This window comes from Oxyura jamaicensis, chromosome 1, assembly GCF_011077185.1.
Source record: "Oxyura jamaicensis isolate SHBP4307 breed ruddy duck chromosome 1, BPBGC_Ojam_1.0, whole genome shotgun sequence".
Lineage (NCBI taxonomy): Eukaryota > Metazoa > Chordata > Aves > Anseriformes > Anatidae > Oxyura > Oxyura jamaicensis.
Window position 1 is genome coordinate 140,754,767 of NC_048893.1, and position 25,725 is coordinate 140,780,491.

Sequence of the window (25,725 nt, forward strand, 5' to 3'; positions counted from 1 at the left end):
TATAATGGTACAAACATGATTCGGTGTCTTCTCCCAGTCCATCATTAACCTGATTTGATTCTATACGACTGTAATGATTTATCCATTAAGCTGCTGAAATCATAGTCTGCGCGGGTTGTGTTCTGTTTGTGTTCCTAATTAATTTACATAAGGCTGCTGATTCCTGCTGAGCGCTGAGCACCGCCACGTCAGGTTACTGTGAGCTACCCGTTGCCTCTCCGCTCTACCTACCTCTGTGACAGCCAGCTTCTGGAGGGAGAGGTTGGGAGGCAGTGTGAGAACACAAGGGCCTTGGTCTGTCCTGGTCTCTGCTCTCAGCTGTGTCCTGCTTCATCCAACAGCAGCAGGGGGAAAAGAGAGGGTCTTCCAAAATACGTCCTGAGCAGCTTCACGCCTGTGCATTGCTCTCCTGGTTTCACTTGCATCACTGGTCAGAAGTTGGGTGAAAAATCAGGAATTAGCCGTTCTCTAAATCATTTTTGAGGGAGGGTTATAATGATGATGAACTCACTCCATGGGGCCATCCAGCTGGGGATCCAGACTTTTACATTTCTAGAGTATGTTGCATGTGGCCTTGAAATTTCAAGTGTTTCCACAAGAGTACAGGCTGGCATTTTGGGGTATGCTTTGTTATAATTAAGAGTATCAGCAAGTAACATTTATGCTATAAGCAGCTGTAATTCCTATCCTAGTTTCTAAAAGAAAAAAGAAAAAAAAAAAGCAGGAGATGCTTGGGGACACACGTTATGTGTAAGATACACACAGGTTATGGCTTGGTTTGCACCCATGTATGATGCCACTTGGTGCAATAAGTGGCATCAGGCACAGAGCTAGTGACTTCCCTGTAGAACTGGGCAGAGCCTACAGGGCTTTTTTTTTTTCTGGAGTTTATGCTAACTTTGGGAAGATTGATGATAACTTCATATTAGTAGAGTCTATACCAGGAGAGTTCGCCTGCCAATATATAGATTAAAAAAAAAAAAAAAAAGATCTAGGTAGCAGAGTTTATACGGAATTGGTGTTCAGCATCACACTGCTGCAGCAATTTTGGTCCAGCTGGAGAAGCTGGGAATTGGGCTATGCATAAATTGTGCCTCTAAACCACAATTTCAAGGACAATGTAGCTTGCTGAAGGTCAGAGAGCAGGGCCAGGAATGGTACAGAGATTTTTTTTTTTTTTTTTTCTGTTTGGGAAAGGGAGCTTAAAAGCAAACAAACAAAAGCAGCAAACAAAGGAAGCCTTTGCTTTGCCAAATGTCTTGCTTATAAGAACAAGAGCAATAAGATGCTCTTGAATTGGCATCCACCTCCTGCCTGAGGGGGAAAAGAAGAGTCTCAGTTGTTCCTTAGTGGTGTCTCTTTTCAAACCCTTTGGGTTTTTATATCCTCAGTTATAGGTTGCTTGGACAGATTGTTCTGCATTTGGGAAGGTGCCTTTGAGCACTCAAAGCATGTATTAGTGTTGGCCGGATTATAAAGCATCCTCTTCCACTTAAGTAGAGGATGTTGCTCTGAATAAAGAAGTGCAGCGCGTTCCTCTGGCTTTCCGTTCAGAGGGCAAAGGCAGCCTCTCGCAGTCCCAGCGGTGATATTCACGCCTCCCTTTGAGTAGGTATGTGCTTTCTGGCATGGCTGGCCTGTATGCATTCCCTAAGATTTTATTTAAAATACGCATTTCTATTGTACTTTATCCAAGTACAAATAATGTATTAATGAAGGTCTCTGTAACTGAAAGGAATTCAGCTGGAAATCCTGTGGCTTATCTGACCACAAGGAAAGTTTTATTTTCATTTCTTTTTCTTTCCTTTTGCCTCTTGCTTCCAGTATTTAATTGCTGCTCCATTGTTCCTGGCACTGATGGTTAAAGCTGAGGGCTGCTTTCTGTTTATTGTTATTATTACTAACACCTTCTTGCATCCGTAGGCTGAAAGTTGGGACACACAGGGACCAGAATTTAAAGAAACTTCGGGCCACTTTGAGTTCATTCTTTGTGGAAATTATATGTAATTTCAAGTTTTAGGCACAGGGTAGTTTAAGATAATTTAAACCTGGATTTAAAAACTTCTCTTCCATAGTGATCGCAGGAATATAAAGCATGGAGTCCCATTTCTGAGCATTGTGCATGTGAAGCTGTTCTCTTTCATTCCAGCAGCAGTTCAGATGTATTTCCCCAACTGGCTTTTTGAAGGTGCTCCCATTGGTCTTGCTTCCATTTCATGTAATATATTCCACATGACATTGGTGTATATCATCTCCGCTGGCTGTATCTCTGTCTTAAATCCATTTTCTGGGATTCCTGTGCTTTCTTTCCAAGCATTCACTGCTAACCACTAATAAATCTGGAACATACTGGGACTTGGTGGGATGTTGTGTTTTCAAGGATTCATTGTTCCCCTTTATTAGCTGTGGCTGGCTATTGCCTTCCCCTCCCTACCTCCCACCCTCAGCTGTCTCAACTCCTTTCTTGCTGCAGCAGCTTTTTCTACCCGAGCTATCCCTGTTCATTGCTGTTTTTGTCCCCCCCTCACGCAAAGCCCATTTGAACCATTTTGTCTGCAGTGACAGCAAGAAGCTTAAGTAATTTGAAATGGCTCAGAAGAGCAGCCAGAGGCCTGGTATGAACGAAAAAATCTGAATTAAATTAGACAAGATGTGCGACATCGCATCTTTTGCTTAATTCTCTTTTTCACTGTTCTTTTAGTTTTGAACATTGAGGATGAGGAAGTGTCTTGTTGTGTTTCTGTCACTGCCCAGTGTATTTTGAATCTCTTACATAAAGAAAAACTAATGTGAAATGTCTCTTCAGTCCCTGGTTGTAGCAAAAACGGGTGCTGTGGCATTAAGCAGCGGGTTTCATTGCAGCAGGCTGGCCTCCACTAGCACTTCAAGCTAGTGCAGGGCACTTTCCCTTCCCCATTTCTAGGTTCACAGTCAGGTGGGAATAAAAAGTGACAAAGTGCCTCCACCTTCCTCTGGGTCATCGCTGCCCACAGGTTATGAACTGCAGCATGGGGGCTCTCCTGTGGAGCCACCGAGCCAGGCACGACCGCTGCTGCTGCCCCTGCGCACGTGGGAGCAAAACTGCGTCCCGCAGATGCTGCTGAGGGGATCCCACGGCTGAGCTCCCTCTGAATTCTCTGAAAAAAAAAACTTCCTCTGAGCTTTCCCCCCCCGACATTGAGGCAAGCCAAATTATTTTTCCATGTGTGGTTTCAGATGAAAATACTTTTCTTCCTCTTTTTCTTTCTGTCAAAAGAACTAGTGGAAAAATTGTTGAGTGTTATTCAAAAACTTTATTTTTTCTTCCTAGGCTTGCTCTTTACTTTGGACTGATGCCTCGTTTTTCAGTAGGAGATGATAGCTACTGAAATAGGCATCCACAAGAGAGGCAAAGTAACTTTTTAAAAATTAATTTAGTACTCTTCTTATACCTTACTAAAAGGGAAACACCTTATGCATAAATACGGGATCGGTGGTTGCATGTTATTGACATTGTCATGATCTAGAAATGTTAATGAAATAGAGATAGTGTGAGTTGGTGCTTTTTTGCTGTCCCAGTGGAATTTTGTTATGCAGTGTGTTCAAAATAACTTGGCATCCTTGCAGCTCTGTATTACTTAGAAAGCAGAGAAACAAATTTCAGAACTCCTTCCTTTCATTGGAATACCCCATACACAGAACTAGTGTTTGGTTTTTGTCACACACAACATCTGGGGATTTTGGTGTCTTCTGTTCAGATTAGGTTGATGATAGCCATTCTGAAAGAAGTACATCAGAGATTTTTTGGATCTGTATGGTTGTGGTATTTTCAAATTATTTCTTTTTAAGTTTTGAGTATTTATGGAAGTCCCAGGTAAAACACATTTCTTTCCAGGGCTTATGCATTTTTCATTTATTCTTGTCATTATTATAAGCATGTAAGTTTAATTAAAGGAAAAATAAGCATATCATTCCAGGATGAGTTCTAGTGCCACTCTTCTACATTTTCACAATTTTTCCCACAAATAAAATTGGGTAAATGACCTCATACCATAGCTTAAGTTGTGGGAAAATAAAAGTTAGTATGCACATGCTGTTCTGAGCTCCTGACATGCAGCTGAACTTCATGACTGGCTGTTTTTATGGCAGTGAAAGTAAATGGAAGTAGAAGCTGGAATGTCCATCATCAGAGGAAGCGCAAATGATGTACCTAAAACCCATTGTGGAATAGCCCTAAATCTAGACCTTAGTTTCTAACTACTTGTTAAGGATACACTATGACATTAATTCTTAATCTTAACATAAAGACAGCCATTCTTTAACTTAACATAATCATTTATATACATTACACACTTCATAGGGGACCCATATTTAGGTTGGTTTTAAGGTCCCTGTGAATGCTACTTTCTCACTTTCTTTCATGAAGGGTGTGTGTCTGGAGAGGCACTTAAAAGTACTTTTAATGGAAAAAAAAATCTGAGAAATACCACACCCTGATACTCCAAAGAGGTCTTGTGCTGTTTTTCTTTTGCTTGTATTTCTTTTTATTCTTTGTTTCCTGTGAAACATGCTACCTGAAAGTTGCAGTGGAATATTTTATGGTGGTATTGGCATAAGAGCCTGTAATGGTGGGCCAGAGATGGATACCAGCGAGCAGATAACTATTGATGTATCCATATTCCTTAAATTAGTGTTGAGTTGTGCATGGGATCATCCTTAAACCTAAAAAATCTTCTCCCTTAAATCTAAACAAGGATGGCTGTCAGAGTTTAACCAAGTCAATTTGAAATGGCTCATAAACCCCTGCAGTCTTCACGTGTGAACAAATGCACTTCCTCTGTTCATCTAGTTGTTCATCTACCCATAATTTTTGCCATTAACTTTCCCCCAGCAGAGCCCACAAGCAACCTTTTGTGCTTGTGGTGGTGCCCTGAGGAGGCTGAACTGCAGAAAGGTGAAACTTGAGGTGATCCTTATTTTAGTCCCTACCAAGGAAAATGGGCTGTGGAGGGGCTGCCTGGGGGCAGTGGAAGTGGATTTTGGTAAAGACTGGGAGAAATAGAAGGGGGAATAAGGGACACGTAAGTATATGAGCTTCCATTACCCCACTAGTTTTCATTTCCTGTCTCTTTCACAATTTGTCTGTAAAACATCTCTGCTGGCCTCAGATTGAAGAGATTGGGTTTCAGCAGTTGTCTGCTCATTGTCTGTAGGCGTCCTGCTTCTGTCACACAGCAGCCACTGTCCTCATGTTATATCTAGCACGGATGTCTCCAAAGAGGGATACATGACAATGCATTGCAGTATGGGAAGAAAATATTAAAACTTCAATAGTATATGTATGTGATTTATAAATAAATATACATACATTGGGGGCGTGTGCTCAGTGTTTTTATTGATGGGGTATGTGATCAAAATAGTTTGGAGACCACTGCTGTAGCAGACAGTAAGTCAGTTCTTTTCATTTTTTTTTTTCTCCCCTTATTTGCCACCTCATGATGTCTCTGCTAAATTCAGCCTTCTGCAAATACAGCCTTGCCCCAGCTTGCAGATGCTATGTAACAAAACTAATCCCACAAGTAATTAGTCTGAATACCACCCCTTCTCCAAGGGGAGACGTGTCCTAAGTGCACGGGCCGGGCTAAAAGCAAAGCGTGTTTGGAGCCTGCCTCTTCAGCGCAACTAATTTCAATGCGTTCACGTGAGTGTGGTTTGTTTATTTATTAATTTATTTTGAACGGAGGCTGGTGGTTACGGGGTGCCGCGCCGGGCACAGGGGCGCTGGTGGAAGGGATGGAGGCGGAGGGGGCTGCGGCCTAGCGCCAAGGAAAGGACGCGGCGCCCACAGGGCGGGCGGGCGGCGGCAGAAGCGCGGGCTCCCGGAGCGCGGGCCCGGCGGGCGGGTTCGGGCGGGACCCGTTGGCCCCTCCCGGCCCGGCCGCGCCTCCGGCCACGGATTCCTCCGGCTGCTCCTTCGCTCTTTGAAAAACGCTTCCCCGCCCTCCAAAAAAAAAATAGCTTACAGTAGTGTAAGAAATGAGTGTGCCGCCGGATGTCCCCTGCCCAGCTGTGTCTCCACCCGGTGCTTTGAGAGAGGGTTTTTGAATGCCAGCCCTGCTGGCAGCTGAACTTGTAGCTAGCTTACTGCTAATGAATGCTTTGCCCAGGAGTTCAAGCCCTGAAACCCTTCCCTCTTGCTTGAGTTAAACCGCTGTGATTTTTTTTTTTTTTTTTCCTTTTTAACTCCTGCTGGAGTGTGCTTCCAGGCTCCAGGTGGCCTGAAGTGAGTATGCAAGCTCAGAGCCCTGCGCTGCACCCTCTCCTTTTTGGCCCATGATAAGTGATGCTGCCTCTGTCTCAAATTCCCAGGCTACAAGCTGAGCTGCATAGCATTTCCTAAATTTGCAGGAGCACTTGAGGGAAAAAAAGTTTAATGACCGTGAGATGCTCAAACACAAGAGTCAGGTCTGTACATAGCTGAGGGAAGCAGACAGTGGAAGACTGTAATATGTAAAGACATCAGTCATCTGGAGAATGTGTCTGCTCTGACACCCCCCTTCCTACCTAAAATAAGAAAAAGAACTGCCAGAGGAATACAATTCTAGGGTTACAGTGCATTTAAAATTCCACAGGTGGGAAAGAAAAAAAAAAAAAAAAAAAAAGGAATGTTCTTTTTTACAGCCAGCAGGATGGAGTAATACCACAGCTCCTCCTGTAACTATGACTGCCCTGCTTTGCTGTTAGGTTTCACCATTTTTCAGGGGAAAAAAAGAATCAGATGATAGCAGCAGCTTGGAAGGTTTGTGCATAGCTATCGTCACATAAAGCAGAATTAATTGTCAGAGCTTTAAAATATGTGCAATGTGTTTACTGGCTTTCTGCAAATTGGTACCCTTAGCATTTTCTGGTAGTAATTACACCAAAGCTTTGTGCTTCTAAAGTCCAACATAAGACTTTAATGGTGAATGATTACGGATTCTTTTTTCTGTTTTGTCTTCTGAAGTATACCCTTTTGCTTCTTACCAGTTTAAACATTCAACACACAGTCCTGCCTCGTTGTTATGGTATGTAATCCTGCACCTTCCAACTGCCCTCAATAGGATGGGAAAAGGGCAAGAGGGGAAAGCAACGTGGTGGGTTAGGTAGAAGGATAAGCAAAGAAATCTTTTGTTACACACATGGTAATGATTTATGTTGCTAGTATGCAAATATTCTAAACAGTATGTAACAAAAAGCTTAAAGGAAGTTTGATGTTGACACAGATTTATTCAAAAATCAAAACCCAGCTGATAATGTCAATGATGTTCAGTAGTCAAAAGACTTACTTGTAGATAGGTCATCTGAATCAGAGAGCCTACAGTCCCTTTCTGAATCTTTAAAGTACTTTACAGTCTTGTCAGAGGTTGTGTTGGGAACGCTTGAAATTTTAAAGAGTGACTCACTGTATTTTCCCCTGCAAACAATTAAGCTGAGTTCATCTTCACTGGTCTGATATGTAATAACTTGTTTTTCCCATTTCTGCTGCCTAAATTTATTCCTCTAGTCTCTTTAAATGTAAACCTTTTTAATGAATTTTTATGGTACAGTCAATCAGTAACTGAGGAGTTCACATCTGCAAGTAGGATTGCCACAGATATCTGAATTACACCATAATTCTGTGCAGTTTCTTAATCTAGGCATCGAGCAAATCCTTCTTGAAAGAAATCCAGGCTTTGCAGTCAGTAATTTTTCTGGCTTGTTGCTGTTTTGCCAGGTAGGCGTTCATGCCCTAGCTCTCTTTTATGTTCTGTAGTGCAGCCCAGGCTGGGTAGTTAGGTCCAGAGAGATGTTGTCTTGGCTGCTGCTTCAGCAAGAAACCTGTTAGATGCAGTGAGATTCACATAAATAATAATTGTCACCTGGTAGTGTCCATGCTCAGGCTTTACCAGCCAAGCTGCTGTCCTTGTTGCAAAAGTATAATGGCACAGCTCTTGCAGTGCCTGGTAAGAAACTTCCAAGCTCTGGGGCCAGAGAGCTTGGGAGGAAAGTGGTTACTGATAGTGTCAGCCCGGGTATGACCGCTGGATGCTCTGTAAGAGCTGTGGATTCAGCACTATCTCATTTTCTCTTCCAGGTCTCGATGGGGAGGGGGAGCCCATTCATGACATTCTCCATCATGGGCTTCAGTTTCACAGCATGAGGCTAGTTGTGCAGCTTGCTTCCAGCTTCACACAGCTGGCAGTGAGTGCAGCTAGGATCAGTATGAAATGTGTAAATAAGTTCCTAAAAGGGATTTATCTTCTGCTCTTTCCATACCATTCCACCATCATAGCCTTTCCTTTTGCATTGAATTTTGTTTATTTTCCCCTGGCTGTCACTGTTACTGTTTAATCCTTAAAGATAACAGCAATGTGCAGCAATAATGTTCAGGAAGAATGCTTTTCTCAACATTAATGTCAGACAGTGAGATACAATTTCTGTAATATTTTACCTTAATCATGTGCCTGTGGTGCTGGCAGTAGTACAGAGACCACTGCAATGCTTGTTAGTGATGCTTTTTGAGAGCCCGTATAAAAGGCCCCAGAGGGCTAGCAGAAGAGTGAATGCACGATTTATATTTGAAAAAGGTGGCAAAAATAGGCTGCTGGAGGATTTAAGACCAGTAAGCCTAACTTTGATCCCTAGCAATGTATGGCTATGGGTAATGCTCAGTATATAAATACTAAGAGAATAGTACAGTATTTAAAAAGAAGTGTGCATCTCTAAGAACAGATGAATTCAAAGCACTCAGTATTCCAGCTCCGACAGATGACCTTGTATAGGGGAGTAGAGGGGAGGGAATGAATGAGGTGTACCTGCTGATGCTGACTCGCACAAAATTCTACCAGCAGGCAAGAGAAAAATATTGCAGAGCCATCGTGGTTAGCTTTGTTGGAGCACAAGCCTTGCGGCTTGTCCTGCTTCTTCTATCTACCCATCCTCTCCTGCCCCTGCTTTGTCACCGTCCTGTGCCGTTTGCAGGAGTTCCACTGCTACCACCTCACCTTCCTTCATCTTCCCCTTCGAGATGTGTCGGTTTGGACTCCGGGCTCAGCCTCACCGCTGCAGGCTGTTTTGTAGGAAAGCTCTTTTCATTTTGGAACTGATCATCGAGGTGAAGTTGCCAGAAGGAAGTCGTACATATGCTAGAAAAAATAATAGCATTTGGCCAGGAATTCTTGTCATGACACAGAGCCACCAGCAGACCCTACCCAACAGGACCTTGCAGGAGTTCCTCCTTTCCCACTGGCCGTCAATAACTCAATAAGCAACCGGGACACAGCTTGTGAGGTCTGCAGGTGCCCTTGACCCGGGAGGCACAGGAGAGGCATTCAGAGTGGTCGTGGCAGGCTGGAGAGGTCCCCAACGAAGAGGTTGAAGTGTCACAAAGAGAAGTGCTAAGTGAAGCACTCGGGAAAGAGAATTCAAATGGCCGTGGCATGCTAAAAAGGGATCTGGAGGATTGAAGGGACCTAGCATTATGATGTACTTGCACTGAAAAGCAGATCGTCTTTTGGAAATGTTGTGTGTAAAAAACAAAGAGTGATCGACCTAGATTTGTTTGAAAGGGCTGTGCATTCATTACTGAGACAGCCTGAGAGCAGTCCTGCCAGAGGAGGACAACAGAGAGGCCTTGTTAAAGCCTAAAAAGCACTCAGAAAAGACCGCAGAGAGCGCAGCACCCGCTAGTTGGTGCACTCTGCTTTACTGAAACCCAGGGATAGGGTTGCTTCCCCGCACGGCAGAGCTATTTTGGTTGTGAGTTCATGTGTCTGCAGTCTCCGTGAGCGAATTAGGAGGAACGCGATAGCCCTACCCGCGAGTAAGAGTCACTCTTCTCACCAAACAGCATTTCCTCCTCCTGTGTGTCCATCCACCAGAAAGGAGACGGTGCAGCCAGGTGGGGAGGTGCACGCCAGGCAGCTGTAGCCCCGCTGTTGGTCTTCCCCCAGTACTGCAGAGGAGGCAGGAGGTAAGAACATCGGTGATGATCTCTTCCCTCATGGCCATGTGGATCCTGGCTCTTTAGGGTCTGGTTGATGCAGCCCTGGGCACTGTAAGTGGAATTATTACAGTAAGCAGGACCACGGGCAGGTTCAAAGTAGGCAGCTAGGTGAACATAAATGCCTTCAGGGATTCAAAACTGGTGAGTAGTGTTCATTAGCTCTGGGGCAAATTCTGTGGTTTCACTGCCCTGCTCAACAGGAGAAATGCCGCTTTCACATCTTCCAGGAGTACGCTGGTGGAAAGGTCCAGCTTCTCTCCTGTTATTCCTTCCTGTTCACATTAGAGAAGAGGAAGCTTTTGACAGCTCCCAACACCAAATACCTGCTCGGCATCATGATGTGATGGGAGAGCAGCAAGCAGGGCAGGGCTGGGGAGGAAGAGGAGGAGAAGGAAGAGGAGGAAGAGGAGTGCAGCCCGCAGCGGTGCGCAGCTCTCCAGCTCCATCTGCGGGGAGTTCTGCAGGGTGCAGGCATGGGGTCACCCCTCCACCTCAGGAGAGATGCCTTAAAGCTGCTGGGCAGGGACCAGTTTGGACAAAGCCAAAGCTGTCAGGAAGCGCTGGGTGGGTTTGGTGCGAAGCAGGCGAGGGAGGTGACGAGCTGTGGTTCAGCTCTGTGGCAGATCTCGTCACCGCAGCGGGTGCAGGGACAGCTCTGTGACTTGTCGTGAGCCCCGGGTTTCAGCTGCCTCGTGTTGGCAGGGGGAGGTGTGCAGCTCACGTTCAGATGACTTCCGAAATGCCTGAAAGACATCTTCTAATGGCAAGGGGAAGCGCGTCACTGATTAATGGGGAAAGACGACTGCAAACCTTGAGAGGGCTGGGATCAGAAGGTCCTGAAAAAGATGCAACTGTTTTTACAAAATTCCCCTTGGTTACAGGATTCCTATGGCTGTGGCTTATCGTCCCAGGAGGGGTCACCCCCTGCCACCACCCCAGCTGAGGGGACTTCCCACTTTAGCTGAAATGGAGAGGTGCTTCTGGCCTGCTCCCTCTTCTGTCCCTTGTGCCCAGAGTGGCATATGTCCCTTGCTCTGTACCAGCTGAATTCACTAACCCCTCCCCCCCCCAAAAAAAGTCATCTTCTGGTGGGTTGCATCAGCTCGGAGAGAGCTCTGGTGAGAGCAAGAGATGGCCTGAAGGAGGGCACTGCTCCCTGCAGCTGGGGTTGGAGGTGAGGAAGGAGCGTTGTGGTTGCGGGAGGAAGAGCAGGGGAACCTAAGAAAAGGAACCAGACTTTGCCCTTTCGGTGGTGGCAAGCTCCTAGATCAGCCCAGTCATCTCATGTCTACACCCTCCGCAGACTGGAACAGCTGAGACGTGAGTACATGCTTCCTTCTGCTTTGCTCGGTGAGCGGTGACCTCTCGGGGTGGCAGGACAGGCAGCTGCAGGGTGCGACTGTCTGCCTTCTCCACCAGCCCCTGGCAATGCCAGCACCTCCGAGAGCTCCTGGTGGGGAGCTGCCCAAACTGCCCAAAGCCGGAAGGTGGGCGCAGACCTGTCCTGGAGCTGCAGAGCATCCTGGAGCAGCCGTGGGGACCTGCTGCTGCTTTGGTTCAAAGAGCAAAAGGAAATCCTGTGGGAAACGTGGGACTGAAGCAGTTCCCTCTCATAGGCAACCTTTGCTTTACAACACCGGCCTAATTCGAGGCCTTACCCATGCTCGGCCCCTCTCCTCTCCCTTGGGGGCTGCCACCCCCTCTTCTGCTGGTGCTGGAAGCTCAGTGCCACGACCTCACGAGGTTGTCTGGGGTGGTTGGGGTAGCTCCGTGCTGCACTTCCCCATTATATTCCTGGTCTGTGCAAGCGGAGACCGCAGTGACAGGGCAGTGCACATTAGCAAGGGCTGGCCTTGTCCCGCTCTCTGCTGTAACATCATTTGCAAGTTTCCTTTTAGCACAGTGCTTTTGCTTGGTTATACAATAGGACCACTTACTCTGAAGTAAACAAAACTGAAAAATCGTGTTTACCCAGCCCAAATTCCTTAATAAGTGACTCAGGCTTGTTTTTTTTAAAAAAGTGTTAATTTAAAAGTTAACGCGTGTTTTCCTAGTTCCCTTTTAGCAGATGCTTATTGGCATTTTCCATGCAGTCATGCGGCTTTTACAGTCACCATGAATCAACCAACTGTCCTTGGCTTCCTTTGAAAGTGGGCCTGCTGGCATACGAGCAGTATATGAAATAATACACACTGGAATAGCAAGTGGCCTCTCATTCCACACGGCAACAGCTTTATTGTGATTTTTTTTATCCTCAGGAACAAACTGCACTTACCTTGACATTTGCCATGCTGCTTTTGAGAGACAAAGCTGCGGTGCATTCTTTCTCCTAGGTTGGTAAACTGTCTGGTGATAAATTTAATACGACTTCGCTGCTGTTTCTGTGCTTGCGGGACTTCACAGGAAGCGATAAGACGTTCAAGTGAGGAAGCACTATGCGGTGTTATAGGAAACAGCAGCTTGGAAAGATAACTTACATTGTTAATTTGTCCAGAGAAAAGGGTTACTGATAAGGTTAAGTGGCCTAAAGACAGAAATAGCAAGAAGGACAGCGTGGAGAAGCATAGTGGAGAAGAAAAAGCAAATTTAGTATCTGTTGGTATGGAATAGTATTATTTGGTGCATACAATCAAAATGTTCAAGAAAGTTTAGTGAGATAAATGCAATTTCTGACAAAAATTTTGCAAGAAGGCCCTAAAGGGCAAGGTATTGTGCAACAGACCACAAAGATGCATTGAATATTGCAGATAAATACACTACAGTATACTAAGTACAGTTTTAAATATCCAAATAGATCTGATTTCTGCACTACCTTCAGGGCCACTGCCAAATCCCAGCACAAATGTTGTGTCCCAGAGCAGCACATCAGTTTCTCCATTAAATGCCACTGTAAATCAAAGACTGGCCCTGCTCAGTTTCACTGCTTTGGAGAACCAAGGGCAAGTAGTCATGTTTTCCCATGATGTGTTTGTTTTTAACTTCTGTTTTGTAAAACAAGCACTAATCTGAAAAGGACAGGAATGTTGGCGGTCTTGTCCATAAAAAGACAAATTGATAAATACCTTTCTGAGTGATCAAGAAAAGAACAGCAAATCTCTTGGATTCCTTTATAAAGTCTACAAGAATATTTTGCAACGCCTATTGTCAGTGTGTGGTTGAATAGCGCGATGAGGGTTCGATACTTGTGGTTAGAAAATATGAAACCTTTAGAAACAGTTTGACTTGTTCTGTGTCTTATCGACTGTTAAATGGAAGAAAGCTACCTTAAGAGATTGCATAATATATGAAAACTGCATCTTCGTAGTTCTCTGTAAGCAGGCCACAAGTCACTTCTTTCAGAGCATGCAGTGGAAAATGCTGCTCGGTAGATCTCCTGCGTGTGTCCTGGAGCCATACTGCTATGCGAGTCAAGCCTGGGGGAAGCTCTGCCCAAATGCATGTCCCGCGTGTCCCCTGTGGAGGCTATGGCCTTGTGAACCTTCCCCGTACGCAGTTTTTGCCATCTCATTTTGTCTCATTTCGAAGCAGGTGGGAGAGAGGGGAGAGAAGGTCTTCTTCCCTTTGACATTGGTAGAGGTGTTTGTTATGTAGGGTGCCTCTGTGCTGCTGTTTAGTGCTCACCTGCGACCTCAGGTGTTGCTCCTCCTTGCTGGGGACCTGTGACTCATATTCCTTGAGATTTCTGGATTTATGCACAGTGTTGTTGCCTGTTCCTTTGCTTTTTGACTCCTGAGTGAGGAGAACCTTGGAGACAACTGTGCAGCTTCTGAAACCCTGTGCTGGAATCAGCCACAGTTCGCCCTCTAAGCATGAGCTGATCAACCTGAGGACTACTGTGAGAGCATAAAAAGCCACAAATTAAGGTAAACCACAGAAGGGACGAAAGTTATCACATTCACCTTCAGTCCCTGGAGCATCAGGAAACATGTCAGATGAGAATACCTGTATGATCCCAAGATGCGGATCTACAGCTGTTGGCTGTTCCCTCTCCAGGCTTTAGTACTTTTATCATTTTAAAAATACAGGTGATAAAATTAAAGCTATACTCTTTCTTTCAGGGAGATTTGCTTCCTCCTCTCTCCTTGGTTGTTTTCAGATGGACAATTTGCGCAAAGGATTTTGTGGAGCCTAAACTGTGAACTTTGATGTATTTGTTGTCCTCTTCGCTGCATCACGTTTTTTTTTTACACGGTGAAAGAAGGAAGTGGTTTGCTAAGTCACTTTTTTTTTTCTTTATCACAACTACCAGTAATAACCACGGGGAAAATGTGCAAACAGTGAGTATTCACTGTAACGCTATATATGGGAAAGGCTGCTTATTGTGAACCTGCTGCCGGCGAGGATACACCCTGTTAGTAAGTGTCCACCCGTTCGTACTTGGGGCTGTCTCTGCTTTTTGCTGGAATGCAAGCCACGCTGTCTTTAGAGCCAAAAGTTTGGCAACACGTTATACGGTCTCTCCGTTGTTTGTGGGGAAATTCTTCTGAGCAGGAGCCATGCATGGGAACGGCGATAAATGAAATTAGGAAGGGGATAAGTAATAGTTTAGCTTGCTGGGTTGCACTTCTACTAAAAGCAAGTGGCGCTGTTAAAAGAGGTTTGGACAGAGTCCTTAGTCATTCTTGAAATGTACGGAGGTGTCGTGGTGTTCCCAGTACACCTTTTGCTGTTGCTCATCTGGAAGATTTTTAGGGAAACGGTCTTGTCCTCATGCAGGCTCGCAGAAAGAGGATTCAGGGTTGGTTTGCAGATGTACATCTCTGGCCGTAGTGAGCGGTGGGGTACTTGTTAGTGCCGATCGGGATGGTGAAGAGGACGTGTTTTGGAAAGACCACCACAGACGAGCTGAACCTGAAAGTATAATTTCAGTGGAAGGAACGGACTTGTCCCACCTGGTACTGAAATTGTGTCCCTCTGGTGCGATTTGAGGAAGTTCTTTATGTCCAAAAGTCAGTCACTTTGCCAGTGAAGTAAACCTTCTCAGGTGGGGCATTGGTGCTTTTTTGGTGTAAAACATTTGCTCTAATATAGGAGTCCTAAGGATGTTTTTCGTGTGCTTTAAAATGTTGAGAAAAATCTGTATGAGGTTGTATTGTTATCATTTCTCTGCTGAATCTAAAAGCAATGTTTGCAGTGTTAAAGGGTGAGTGTTTCCATTTTACATTATCCATAATTTTCGGGATGAATTAGTTTTGTTTCTTTCACACTGTGAATTTATTTTCCTGTATGGATTTTTTTTTTCATAGATAACAATTACAAGTTTTACTAACCTTGAAACCAAAATGTGCATACTTAAAACGTAAGATTTTCTTGAGTGACTGAAAATTGCACCTTACCTGTCTATGTTTAAGTCTCTACAAGTATTAAACTTTATTTTTCTAGACACAAGCTATGTTGTACGTTCCGCCTTAAAGAGTATATTATTTTTTACTTCTGAAATCATTATACTATTTGTCTCTGACCTTTTAAAGGTGACACGGTTGGCTCATTACTGCAGTAATAGTTGGTAAGGAACCTCTGCTTTCTGCCTTTCTGGGAAATGCCAGAGTAGAAGACCACTTCCCGGTATGCCTGATCTGCTGTGCTGCCTAGAGGGTTTCTCCGTGCTCCTTGCCTTGTTGTTCGGGAAATATGTTGTCTCTGTGAAATGGCTGTTACAAACAGATTACAACCAATATCCTAGCTTCCTCTGAGCTGCTAAATCGACAAGCCCTGCTTTGTACAGCAGTACATTTCACCTTCTCATCATTCTTCTGACCCCAGTTCCTCTCAGGAGCCCAGGGATGGATTGTCCTTTGAAAACCGCATCGCTCGCAGCCATGAGGTATCTTCACCTCTCCTTGTTGCTTTGGTGGTCGTCATCTGGTTGTGTGCCGCGTGGTGGTGGTGGTGTCTTCAGGCAGGTGCGTGTTGTGAGGGCCACCGGGAGCTCGTCCGTCCTTCTCAAAGGGATCATGCAATCTTCCGCCGTGGCCAGTTTCCTTTCACTTCAGTGTAAAAGTTAAGAAATCTTGATGAGAACTTTGTCTTTCTCTGCTTGTAATGTAGCATTAGTCATCTGAAAATTATTTGTTAGATGGAAATCAAAGGGTCAAGGAGAATTCGTTACTGGGCAATCAAAAGAGGAAGCAGTTTTTAGGCAGCTGTCTTTTTGTTCACATTTATTTAACGTCGGTGGTATTTTGGAGAAAAAAAAATGAAGAAATCCTAATGCTCCCATTCTTTCAGCGAAGGGGAAAAGTCAGCCTGGGGCCTGTTTTGAGATCTCCCCCTCTCTGTCCCGCAAAACCAGGTCTCGTTAGATGTCCTGCTGCAGCGGAGCAGCTGGCCTGTGTGCGACCCTCAAGGGGCTCGCTGGCTTTTGGGGCACAAAACCAGCCATCAGCAAAGTGCTGAAACACGGAGTGCTTCCTTCACTTCCCACCCGTTTTATGGTTCTACTTTTGTAGTCTTTTTTGTTGTTGTTGAGGCTTTCTTGGCCTCTTGTAGCGTGTACCTGGGGAACCAGCTGGCTCCAGGGGCCTTTAACCCCATTTTCAGGGGTGTTTTATCTCATTACAGTAGATGAGACATTCTGGATAGATCTACGGTAGTAGGGTGCCTGTGGAAGACAACTTGTTTAAAAATAAGACTTCTCAGGTTGTCCTCCTGAGAAGGTTTGAAAATCTCTTTTGGGAAGAGGCTTCTAATACTGAGATGGTAAAATGCTTCTGAAGGGAAGGTTCGCTTTCTAGAAATGTAGATTCAGAATTGCTTGTGTGCCTTACCTGTGTTTTTCCACATATCCCAGGCTATTAAAATTGATTAAAATCCTGAAGTTACTGGCTTTGTTACCCTCACCCCCCTATCTTTTTGGGTTTTGTCTTTTTTTAAGATGTTTATCCCATGGGGTTCAGGGTCCATATGAGTATTTATGTCCATCTGAACCCTTCAACTGCTTTCCAGTTTGTTTATGACTCTTTTTTAAGAGGCTTATTTACAAACAGCAGGGAAGACTGATTCATGCTGTGTCACATGTTTTCCTTGCACTCTTACTCATGCATTGATCGCCTGATTAACAGCATACATTTCTGGTTATAATACTAACCTGCATCTTCAGCCACTGGTCTGTCATTCCCTTCTGTCCTCAGCTTGGCCCCAGTGTGAATTACTAAAGTGAATTTGGGTTGATACACAAATCCCTCCGGCTGGACAGAGAAATGCTGGCACTGAGCAAGAAGGCAGCGTTTTCCCAGCAGAGGGAGTTGTTGTTAAGCACATCCTCAAGCAGGTTTCCACTTGCTGGAGAAAAATAAGTGTTTTGCAGCTGAATGTTATGCATTCTTTGGGCAGAAGGTCAGGGGGTGCAGAGCTCGGAGGAGGCAGCCGAAAGAACTTGATTCGCATCCAGATGGAGAGAAGGTTTTTCCCACGCTTGCCCTTACACCACGCTTGCACATCACCACGTAGTTTTTTATGTTACTCCAATGTAGAAGAGGTTAAGGTAAACCAGCAGCTGTTGGCAAATGATGGCAGTGGCACTTGACCACTGGACATAAATCCATAGCAGTGCTTTACAGCATACGTGGATAAAGTGCCTCAGCTCGTAGTGCCATCCACAGATTAAATATGCATGCTTTGGGACTGATTGATTGCTAAGTGGAGCAGGGCAAGAGACATCAAAACAGATGTGGGAGTCCCATTAGGCACAAGGAAGGAAACGTGTAATTAGTTAATTATTTAGCTCCTTGAATCAACCATTTAGGCTCCTGTGAAGCTTTGAAATTTTCTTTTCAAGGCTCACGTGCACAGATCTGTGGCTTGATTTCTCTCTGCTCCTTTCCTTTTACCTTCATCTGCTCCAGCAGTGACCCAAGGCATTCCTTGTCACCCGGGGCTCACCACCACGGTGTCATTCAGCACCTTGCTTGCTGCAGGCACATCACAAAATTTGCTGGTTTCTACAGACCCACCAGAAGAGTTGTCTCCATCTTCCTTTGCTTGCTGCAGGGATGCTTCACGCTGACTTGCAAAGCGGGGCCTGATTCCAGCTTTGCCACTGGCACTGTTCTCTCCATGGGCAAAGGAACACCGGGCAGCAAACCGTGAGCAAAGCTGCCTCTTGTGTTGGTAGGAAGGCTCTCCAAGGAAAACCATGGGAGAGAGAGCAGTTTTTATTTTATTTTATTACTATTTCTTTTTAATCTCGTCTTTAAGTAGTGTTTTTCTTCCAGGCCTAGTTGAAAGCCAACACTCTGGACACATTCCTTTTGAGAGACTCATCTCAGTGATAAGCAGGGCCAGCAATGGGGATGGAGAAATGATGGAGGTGGAAAAATGTGCCCTTCCTCCTGTCCCCACTAATGCTACCTTTTAACTGTGGGTGCTCTACAAGCATCCGTTTGCTCTTCTCATGATGCTCTCTGGATTTATTTTTATTTTTTTTTGACCTTTCGTTCTGCCCTGTAAACAGCTTTTTCTATCACTTTGAAAATCTTCAAACAAAGCTTAAGTGAAGTTGGGTCACCTGTTCAAAGGTAAAAAGAAAAAAACAAGACTGTGCCACTGGAGTGGAAAAAAGAAGATCAATAACACTGATAAAGGCTTCTCTGTGTGGAATGAGAATGCTAAAGCCTTGTCTTTCCTAATCTCTTTAGTTAACGTGTATACTCTTCAAATAACTCATGAGGAAATGCAATGAATTGGAAGTACTTTTCAAAAATTATTATTCTTAAATCCACAACATGGGTTTTACCATCATGGATTGTCCCTGTGAATGCAGTGAAAAGTAACGAGTCGTAGCCTGTCTTAAATGATTTTTAAATTGCAGAATTCTGCTGAATACCCACAGTCCCCAAAGCAATAGCATTTGCTCGGAATTTTGAGTGACTTTTCAAAACACTTGCAAGCAAAAACAGTTGCAAAACACTTTTCAGCCATGAGATATCAGTGAAATGCAGGCTTGACATACTAAGATAAATGCCTTGTAGGACTGAAGTGAAAACTCAAGGATGACCCTTGTAACACATAACAAGAAAAATCACTGATAGCTTGGGATGGATGAAGGACTTGTGTATAGTTTCAGTTTAGGTTCTGTCTTTTGGTACTTGGACACAGATGAGTATTTTCCTCTAACAAAACATTGAACATTGACAGTATTGTGCTGATCAACCAGATTGCAGCAGCGACGTAGGCAGAACTTTTTCTTTGGGGGAGGGAGGAAGGCCGGTTGCATGAGTGAAGAGGCACACGCTCAGAAACGAAGGATAAATCTTCAAAGTGCAGAACATGAAAGGAGGCTGTGTGTTGCTGGTAACAAGAGGAGCTGTGGCAACTTGGCTGGTCCTCAAAAATTCTCCTGGAATGTGAAAGATCCAAGTAGCCCCATCCTATGCAGGAGGAATGTAAGAATGTAATCTCTTAAAACTGAGTTATAAACAGGAGATAGAGGCTGGAAGGTAAGAGAAGGTGGGGGGAGCAGGAGGCGCTTGCTTGGGAAATTCTTCCGGCCGAGCTAGCTCCATCTGAGTTGCTTTTGGGAAACCTTTCAACAAGTTAGTGGAGAAAAGTCATTTGCATTCTCCAGCACCTCTCTGACAACCACCCTTACAACGTGTATTTGATATTCATAACTTAACTGTTGAGTAAGTTAAGATCGGAAGCCTTGTCTCTCGTGAGAATTGGTGTAGGATCCCACGGGGCAGAAAAGGAATTCCGCTTGAATTTCTTCTTGCAAACAGCTTGTAGCTTATCTTCACATTCTCCAAGAAGAAAGTCTTTTCTAAAGCAGCTTAGACCCCTATCAAGGCTTGCTGAAGAAACCAGTTAAAAATGCATGCTGTGGAGTTGCCTACCACATCTGTTTTAAAAAATAACCATCTTGCCCTCCTTTAGATTAAGGTGGATTTGATCTCTAGCAGCTCCCTAACAAACAATTCATTTTTGTGCCTGGACTTCATGTATTCCTTTAATATGTGTGATCTCTCTGCTGGTGTAGATTTTAAATTTTAATAACACCAGTTTGGTGCAAGTGAGGTTTCAAAACACATTTTGGTAAAAGCTTGTGTCCTGTAGGCTATCCAGCCACAGTAGCTTTCCACACAGATAAATCTGAATTTAAATGCTGCTTCACGCTAATGCAACTTGCAGCAAAGCCGCTGTACTGGGTCTGGCTGGGCGTATGTCCGCGTGGGAAGTAGAGAGTAATTTCTTTCCTCTGCACTTCCAGATAGCCTTTACTTGTTTTGTTTAGTTATTCCCTTTCCCCCTCCCTCTTCCCTTTTCCCTTTTTTTTCCCTGTAGTTGAATTGTTTAATTAATAATAATATTTCCTTAAATATATATATATATATATATTTTCCCTCTTTAATTAAATCATCCTTATCTCAACCCGTGAGTTGTTCTTTCCTTTACTTCTTCCCCTCCTCATCTGAGGAAGGGGAGTGAGAGAGCAGTTGTGGTGTTCAACTGCCTAGCACGGTAAAACCACCACGGCCGGGGAAGATTATTCTGTTAATTTTTGATGGACTCGTATCATGATTAATACAAAAGTACACTGAAGAGACTGCTACTGTAGTCAGTAAAATGTTACGAAGAAATTTAGGTAGTAGTTCAATTTTATTAGTTTATAAAGAGCTTCTCCATAGCAAAAACCTACTCTTGTCTTCACTTTTTAGATTGTCATTATCTAAAATTGTTTGGACAAAGATGTATCTTTGCTACACTGGTATTTAAAGCACAGTAAAACCTGTTGATAACGTGTAAATGTTGCTGTGCCATGGGCATCTGTCATCCGCCGTCCCGAACATCCGCCTGTAACAGCATTAACTTTTCATTGAGTCAGGGGCTGACTGCAGAGAACTGTCGTTTAATTATGTTTAAGCTCATCCTATTGTGCACTCAGAAGTAACTTTAAGTGCTTTGTTCAAAACTGGAATGCAGCGTGTTTAGGCAAATATTGTGACCGATCCTTCTCATTTTCTGAGGACAAGAGTACGGATATATAGCTCTTGTTGACACTTCAGTGTGTGCAGCCTTCTAACATCATCTAAATCACTTGGAATCTCTCTATCATCTATTTGGCATATGTTATATGTTTCCAGAGTAATTTCTACTATTTTTCCATCGTGTGATGTTTTATATTATATTTTGATGACATTCCAGACTGACATTGAAAATATTATATAAAATTCCTGGGCTGGTGCTCTGTCTGGTAATCTTGACAGAACTGATAACAAGTGACATACTCATTAGTACACACTTTGCACTTCTCGCTTACAAGAACTACAGTAATGCTCTCTGGTGTGTATTCCACTACAAAATAAGCACTTTAACAATAAACCGTGAGAGTCACGCCATATAGATCTTGTTTCCTGTCCTGGTCAAAACACTCATGGCGAATTGTTAGGTTTCTCTGCATGTATTAAATGGGAGCTGATGTGAAAAAAACCAAACCTTCTCCTCCCCCACACTCATCACAGAAGTGAACGTGGTGAATTCAGGGCTTATATGTGCTAAGAATAAAGTCAAAATAGCTTCAATTTTTTTTTTTTTGAAATAGGAGTAAGGTTCTTTGAAACCTCCTTCCCAGTCAAATGAAGGCTTTTATTACTAACCGAGATGAGGCACGCAGCTTGCAAATCTCTGCTAGTCACCTTCCTGTCTCACAGGAAACCTTCAACATTTTCATTCCTGCTTTGCAAGCGACACAGGACGCTCCATCACTGCAAAATGTGACAAATAGCTGTCGGTTACGTTCTGGTAGCTAGGAGTAGGGGAGAAAAAAGAAAAAAAAAAAAAAAAAGGCGATTGTCTGACAAGCACAGTGTTGCTGTGATTTCAGAAGAGTGTTTTAGTGTTGGTTTCTGAAGTTTCCTCGCCGTACAGATTTTGCTGGATTAATCTCCTTGCTGGAGTTTGCTGGCATCCTTGAGTAGCTCCACACTTTTATAGCACTAATGAGTTCCTTTGTGTCGTAAATTACAGTGGGGAAGACTTTCTAGCTCATTACAGCCCGGTGGATTTTCTTTTTTTGGCTAATTCCAGCCGGCTCTGGAAGGGCTGCGCCGTTCGCACGCCGGAGTCGCTCCTGTCTGGGTCGGAGCAAAGCCCCTTGGGGCGCCCGGTGAGCTTGTCACGGCCATCCCCGAGGTGTGATACCGTGATCAAGGAAACGTGGTGCCCTGCAGGAGGGTGTGTACCTATGAGGAACAGGAAGCCGAGCGGCGGCTGCCTGCCTGCGGAGGTTCACGGCTCCGGCAGGCGCAGGTGTGCAGGCGCCGAGCCTCTTCTCTCCGGGCATCTTGGCAGCGACATCTGGAAGGGGGGGAATCCAACCCGAAGCCAACCCCCCACCCCTACCGCCACCACCAGAAGGAAAAAAAAAAGCAGCAAACCTCCAGGTAGAGGAACATGACGGCCTTGCAGCTGAAAGAGCTGTCACAGTCGGGTCTGTACAGGAGGAGACGGGATCGTCCGGATAGCGTGGGGCAGCCCGCCTGGCAGGAGGAGAAGCTGAGGTGAGTGCGGGCCCGTGGGCAGGGCCGGCTGTGACGGCGTCGGGGCTTCCAGAGAGCAAAATGCCAGCGCTGCTCCACACGTGTGCTGAGAAGCAGCCCCGAAGCACTCGGGGAAAAGGCACAGGAGGGACGAGAGGGGACACGCAGGGTCCCGGTGGTGTTGTGCCTCCTCTCCGGGCACGGGGCGGGCAGCTGCGGGACGGTGCCAGAGGTTGTCACCTCAGGGCCTGGCCCGGTGCAGTGTGAAGTCCATGTTGGCACCATGGTGGGGAGAGCAGAGGGGCTGGGCAGCTCCCCGGGGCGTGGGGAGGTCGGGGGCCTTGGTTGTGGAGGTGAAGAAGGCAGCCTGGGCCTGACCTCGGGGCAGGAAGGGCAACCGAAAATCGGAAAGCCGCTCGGTCGGTCGGTGGCTGGGCTTATCTCACGGTGCTACCCGCCTCGTGAGACGGCACGGGGAATGTTCACAAAGCCTCTGCTCGGAGCAGAAAGGGTGAAGGGCTGTGTAGAATGGGAGCGAGTGAAAACACAAGGTCGATTTTATTTTTAATCCCCCCCCCCCACCCCCCGCAAAAGCCGCCTGCTTCCACTTCAGGCTCCCCGGAAAAGGATTCTTGTGTAAAGGCTAACAAAAGCATCATCGGAGAGGAAGCACTTCCTATCCCCTAATGCCTTTTCTTTGTGTGTATTTATAGATTATTTTTCGTTGTTGATACTCATGCATCACATTGGAAGGGTTTGTAACTTGCATGGGTTTTGGTACTGCACTCTCATTACCCCGGCAGCAGTTCCAGAAGGACAGGTAGTCAGATTTGGGGGGATTTACTAATAAGCACCTTCCTTAAAAATTATCGTGGCACAATATGTTATGGTAGCCTATTGAGGTTATTTGCCACAATATACCAGAAATATTGAGTCATTTCTAGGGATGTGGCACCTTGTGGCTCTGATCTGTGTGCTTGGCATCTACTTAGAATATTAATTCTGAATTGATTACTTAGATGGACTTTCAATAGCATTAATAGTATCATACTCATATGATTATAGGCTGAAGAATACTCACACTTGCTAGAGAAAGATGCGCAGAGACTCTTGACTATTTGTGCTTAGTTTCCTTTATGCAAAACGAGCTGTGAGGAAGACTCTAGTTACGGAAGCGAAAGCTGCTTTTTAAAGCTTACATATGAAAATAAGCCCTGGTGTTTCTCTTGCCTACAGCCGCCTGCTGTGTGCATGGCCAAGGTGGGAATGGGACCCTTTGTGGGCGGGGGGGGTTGCCTTACACCAGCATAAATCTAGGTGTTTTGATCCTTTCCTGAGCTTCTTCCTGTTTAAGACAAATACGAGACAAGGATCAGTCTTACGAAACAAAATGCAAGCAGAGGAAATGGCAAATCGAGGCCCTTACAACCCAGCTCGGGTGCTTGAGGTGAGCAGAGCGTGGCCAGAGGATGCTGCCAAGTGCGGCGGCAGCGGGTGCCACGAAGGACAGGGCTCCTCTGGTACTGCTGGCAGCTCAGTGGGTGCATGATCAAACTGGACCTTGCTTCTTCCTAACCCATTTTGTTATATTTCAGCCTGTGTTGCCAGGCAGCCTTGTTTTATGATTTCTGCTGCATTCTCTGCGACAAAAGGACGAGGCATTGTAAATACAAAATAATGACGTAACAACAGGGCAAGGAGCAAACGGAGTGAAGAAGCAAAATCCTTTAATTTTCTAAAACTGGAAACATCTGGCTTTTTTCATGTGCGCTCCCCCACCCAGTGACACTTAGATGCCTGTCCTTAGCACATACTTTCGGAGTATCTAGAGCCCGCAAGAAAGACAAGAGGTTTCTTTCATCTCTGCTGAATACAACTTGCCATCCTCCTTGGCTTTGCCTGCCCTCCTGCAGTTTCTCTCCCCAGCTCTTTGTTCTAGCTTCTTTTTTTTATGTCCTGGAAGGTGCTCATGAATCCAAATGTGCTACCTAACATCAGCCCCCTGAGGAGCAGCTCACCCTAAGTTTCTTTCCTGGTTAAACTATCCTAAACTATCCTGTTTTTCTAATCTTGGGTCAAAATGTCGCTTCAGCCAAAGGTTTGACCCACATCATTGTTTTACAGGTCCGCTACTCAGATTATGATGAGTCAGTCTCTAAGCACGTTTCCCTCAGTGTTTTCCAGGAAGGACCATAGCAATACAGTTTGGCTCTTACCGTTAGGTTCCCTAGTTTGTCAGATTACATTTTAGAGTAAAAGCTGATAAATGCGTTTTCACACCTCACGGTGTCTCTCCAACTGAGTCCTGCTGTAGCAAGTAGGTGCCAGATCATTTTGAGAGGAACTCATCTCACACAGCTCTGGCAACCTACAGGGCCTAATTCCCAAGCAGCAGAGCTTGCTTTAATGCACGGTTTCTCTTGTTCCCACCCAGTCGCTGCCCCAGCTGCTTTGATGGCGTGGTGACCCAGCAGCTGAGCTGTCCCAGCAGCAGCAGTGAGGACACCAGGGGGCTGGGGAGCGCCAGCACATCTGACTGTGGAAACGGAGGCCACCCACAGCCATAAATAGCAAGCCCCTGCACTCATCACCCCCGTCGTAGAAAGCTCGTATGGAGGAATTGCCCTCTGAGGGCATGTCCCCTCCTCCTGGTAGCTTTAATGGCTTTATAGGGAGCTGGAGCCTGGCCACCCCATGTCGAAGCTGGTCTGATAGCTCACCCTTTCCTTAAACGTACGTAGTGCAAGTTCATGCCTCCGCTGGGGCAGGGATGCTCTCTTCCCTGCCTGGTGGAGGCAGTCCTGGCTGTCCAGGGTGCTCCCTGGGCACAGAGCTGGAAGTGCTCTGAGCACCATTACTGCCCCGCCTGGAGCACAGGTGGTCCTCATCGAACTGCATGCAGGCTGAAAAATCAGCTGCTTCGTTATTGCTGTTATTATCATCATGTTTTCAGCACAGAGGGAAAGACTTGTTCTTTTCCAGCTATATTGATCTGGTGCAAGCATCGCTGATAAATCTTGTCTTGCCCTGACTTTAGAAATGGTGTTTTGAAAAAAAACTATATGCTGAGCTACTCCTTCTCACTTTTCTCAGTGAACAGGATGCAAAGGAAATTGTAAGCATACATTTATGATTAATCATTAGGAGTCAGCAGTGGCAGCATGCTCGCTGGTTTTGGACTTTCCCCTTCTTTTCTCATGCACTTTGTAAGAAATATGATGATTCCTCTGAAAAATTGATAATAGT

At 45.2% G+C, this 25,725-nt stretch overlaps 1 protein-coding gene across 6 annotated transcripts in view; it reads left to right on the forward strand.

The window, feature by feature from the left end:
• Nucleotides 1–25,725, forward strand: part of LIMS1 (LIM zinc finger domain containing 1) — a 67,097-nt gene that overhangs the window by 12,790 nt on the left and 28,582 nt on the right. Inside the window, exon 1 of one of the 6 annotated variants that reach the window (XM_035317119.1) lies at nt 12,262–12,340. The exons of 2 other annotated variants lie outside the window; for them this stretch is intronic. Coding sequence is in view for 3 of the 4 variants with exons in the window: in XM_035317110.1 (XP_035173001.1) it covers nt 22,394–22,500 (107 nt within the window). In the remaining variant the exon portion in view is untranslated. Of the gene's footprint in view, nt 1–12,261; nt 12,341–14,258; nt 14,359–22,054; nt 22,501–25,725 lie in introns of those variants that run through there. 3 more of the 6 variants (XM_035317141.1, XM_035317110.1, XM_035317130.1) reach the window with 3 other exon arrangements.